Source organism: Triticum urartu, chromosome 2 (genome assembly GCF_003073215.2).
Source record: "Triticum urartu cultivar G1812 chromosome 2, Tu2.1, whole genome shotgun sequence".
Lineage (NCBI taxonomy): Eukaryota > Viridiplantae > Streptophyta > Magnoliopsida > Poales > Poaceae > Triticum > Triticum urartu.
The window spans coordinates 605,328,060-605,331,625 of record NC_053023.1 but is presented as its reverse complement, the minus strand read 5'-3'; the positions used below and the strand labels follow the sequence as shown (position 1 = coordinate 605,331,625).

General features: G+C 56.6%; 1 protein-coding gene across 1 annotated transcript; it reads left to right on the top strand.

Moving 5' to 3' along the window:
* The first annotated feature begins 2,005 nt into the window (after positions 1-2,005).
* LOC125533762 (probable methyltransferase At1g27930) lies at positions 2,006-3,355 on the top strand. Its single transcript, XM_048697120.1, has one exon. It carries the CDS (start codon positions 2,158-2,160, stop codon positions 3,043-3,045), a length of 888 nt encoding a protein of 295 aa, XP_048553077.1. The 5' UTR covers positions 2,006-2,157; the 3' UTR covers positions 3,046-3,355.
* The last annotated feature ends 211 nt before the right edge of the window (positions 3,356-3,566 follow it).

Here is a 3,566-nt window from a genome sequence, read left to right as displayed (position 1 = left end):
TAAACTAGGTATGGAGATACCAAGGATCAAATCTCGAGCAAGTAACTTATCGCCGGACAAAGGGAATTGCATACGGGATTGACTGGATCCTTGACATCGTGGTTCAACCGATAAAGATCTTTGTTGAATATGTAGGAATCAATATGGGCATCCAGGTCCCGCTATTGGTTATTGATCGAAGAGGAGTCTCAATCATGCCTGCATGATTCTCGAACTCGTAGGGTCGAACACTTAACGTTTGGTAGTGCTAGGGTAGTATTGAGATATTAATAGTGGAAAGTCGGAAGATTGTTCGGAGCCCCAGATGGGATCCGGGGACATCATGAGGAGTTCCTAAATGGTCCGGAGATAAATATTTATATAAAAAAGTTGTTGTCGGCGTTCCAGGAAAAAGATCGGTTTTTTCAGTGTTGTGTCGGGAAGCCACCGGAAGGTTCCAGAGGGTTCCGGAGGGGTCCATAAGTCCTCGGAGGATTCCACCACGTCCCATATAGTAACATGGGATATAGGGGCACCCTAGCCTTAATAGGCCAGGGGCACCAGCCCCTACAAGGTCCATGCGCTTGGGGAGGGGAAACTCTAAGGGGGAGGGCCTCCACTTGGCTTGGAGGGCACTCCCCCCCCCCTGGCCGCTGCCCCCTGCCTTGGGAAGGGGGTTAGGGTAGCCACGCCCCTCCCTCAACCCTATATATGATGGCGAGGCGTAGGGGGCATCCAACCCTTCTACGCTTGCCCCGTCTCCCTCCCGTTACTCCTCTTCCAGGTTCCGTCAGTGCTTGGCGAAGACCTGCCGGAATTCCACTACCACCACCACCACGCCGTCGTGTTGGTTCAGATCTCATCTACCTCCTCTTCCTCGCTTGCTGGATCAAGAAGGAGAGGACGCCGCCGAGCCGTATGTGTGCTAAACTCGGAGGTGTCGTCCGTTCGGCACTAGATTGGATTGGATCGCGACGAGTACGAATACATCAACCACGTTACAACGCTAACGCTTTCGGTCTACAAAGGTATGTAGACACAGTCCCCCGTCGTTGCTATACATCTCCTAGATTGGATCTTGGGTGTTTCGTAGGAATTTTTTGGTTTTTCATGCTTCGTTCCCCATGAAGCGGTTGCGGGGTCAGGAATTGGGCGGAGGCGCGCTAGGAAACAACCATGGTTAGCTCCGAGCAGAGGAAGGCGACGAGGGTCGCCAAGGGCAGCAGGCCCGCGTCGACGGCTACCACCATCGTCGCTCAACATCCTTACGCCGCGGCAAGGGTCGGCACGGCAGCAGGCCCGCACCAGCGTCCACCACCACCACCGGCGCTATGGAGACTGGTGGCGCCATGCTCCACCGCGCCACCTCCACCCGCCCCTTGCATACGTCGAGCGTCGAGGGATTCTCCTTGCCGCGTTCCCCGGCGAGCCGCCGCAGCTCCTCCCCGCCACCCCGCCACCATTCCACTCCCTGCCACGGCTCCTCCCCACCGCATGTGCTCCTCCCCACCGCGCGCACTCCTCCTTTGCCGCGGCTCCTCTTCGCCGTTGCCGCTGCCGCCATTCATCTCTCCTCTGGATCCAGCAGTGAACGGTGAAAGCAATTCAGCTCAAAAGTTTTCGCTGTTGACCTTGTAAGATGATGCGCGCAGAGATTTGTGCTGCTGATCAGACGACTACAAGGACGTTCGGGCGTCCAGCCCAGGTACCTGACATGAGGTACTTATCATTTGGATTATTATATTTTGAGACTCCGAATAAACAAGCAACGAATTCCATCTAAAAAAGAACACAAGAATAATCCTACATACTTCGTTCCAAATTACTCGTTGAAGAAATAGATGTATCTAGAACTAAAATACATCTAGATACATCCATATATGTGTAAAGTAATTCGGAACGGAGGGAGTACCAAATAAACCCACTGATGGGCCACTTGGCCATATGCATCAATGTAGGTAGAGATTCCCTAATGCTAAAAGAAAGAAAATTGCGATAAAGTCGTTGCCTCGTCGGCGGGGTAGTACTACGACATTGGGACGGAAAAAGAAAGCAAGGTGCGGTATCGTGCAGCGAAGGGGATGCCACGTCGTGCTCCGCTGCTCGCGCTAAATATGGAGTATTGTCCAATCCCCACCTCACACAGCACACACGCACTGCGCGCCGGCGAGCCACGCAATGAAGCCCCCCGGCCGCCTCGCCACTGCCGCTGCAGCGGCATTGCTCGTCGCCACGTCGCTGCTGGTCGCCACCCTCCTCACCTCGCCGCTGCCGCTGCTGCCGTTGCTCCCGTGCCTGCCCGGCGTCCTAGCCCCCTCGGGCGTCGGGTACGAGCCTTCAGGCCTCGCCGCGCTCGCCGACGCCGCCGTGTACTACGCCAGCACGCGCACCGTCCCGCAGCAGTCGCGCGCCGAGATCTCCCTCTCTCTCGACGTGCTGCGCCGCCGCGCGCCGATCCGGCTGCTGGTGTTCGGCCTCGGCCACGACTCGCGGCTTTGGCACGCGCTCAACCCCGGCGGCGTCACGGTCTTCCTGGAGGAGGACCCGGAGTGGTACCGCATCGTGCGCGCTAAGTCGCCGTTCCTGCGCGCCCATCTGGTCACCTACCGCACGCGGATGGAGCACGCCGACCTCCTCTTCGACTCCTACAAGAACTTCTCCTCCTGCGTCCCGGGCGCCGGGGCCGAGGCCGCCGACGCCCCCGTGCAGGTCCGCGACAACGCGGCGTGCCCGCTGGCGCTGCACAACCTGCCGCCGGAGGTGTACGAGAACGAGTGGGACATGCTCATGCTGGACGCGCCCAAGGGGTACTTCGCGTCGGCGCCTGGCAGGATGGCGGCGATTTGGACGGCGGCGGCAATGGCGCGGGCGAGGCGCGGCGAGGGGGACACTGACGTGTTCCTGCACGACGTGGACCGCAAGGTGGAGAAGAAGTACGCCGAGGAGTTCCTCTGCGACATGTTCCGGGTGGGAAGGGCCGGCCGGCTCTGGCATTTCAGCATCCCGCCGGTGTCACGGCGGGGGAACACGACGGCGTCCGGCGGTGGCAAGAGGCCTTTTTGCTGACGATGCAAATTCCCGAGCGGTTTGAAAATGGCATTGTTGCTGTTCAGTCATGTTCGTCTTGTGTGTTGAGCACAGCACATGTCACATGTGTGCTTAGTTTTGCCTGTTGCGCAATAAGGAACCTCACACGTGCTTCGCTTGTGGGGAGGTGCGTCGCAGAAGTGGGCCGCATGGACAAGATCTTGTCGTGGGATGGCATGACAGATACAGATCGTGGCATAAATGGGTCATGTTAGTGGTTGTTTGGAAGCTAATGAGGATTTGTAGAAAAATGAGTTGATTTTTAGACAGACCGGTTTTATCAAATTTATTTAGTGATTTTTGTAAAAAAAAAGTGAAACAATCAGTTATATGGAAATTATGTTTGGGGTTAAAAAGCGCAAAACTAGTCCACCGAGTTCGATGTTTGGATTTTTTGACGTTGTAGCATGACGCTATCTCACACCCAGGACCGTCTGTCCGAACGATGACGCAAGATGGTAACTATTCGGTCAACTCCTGCTACGGGGCGCTGTTCTTCG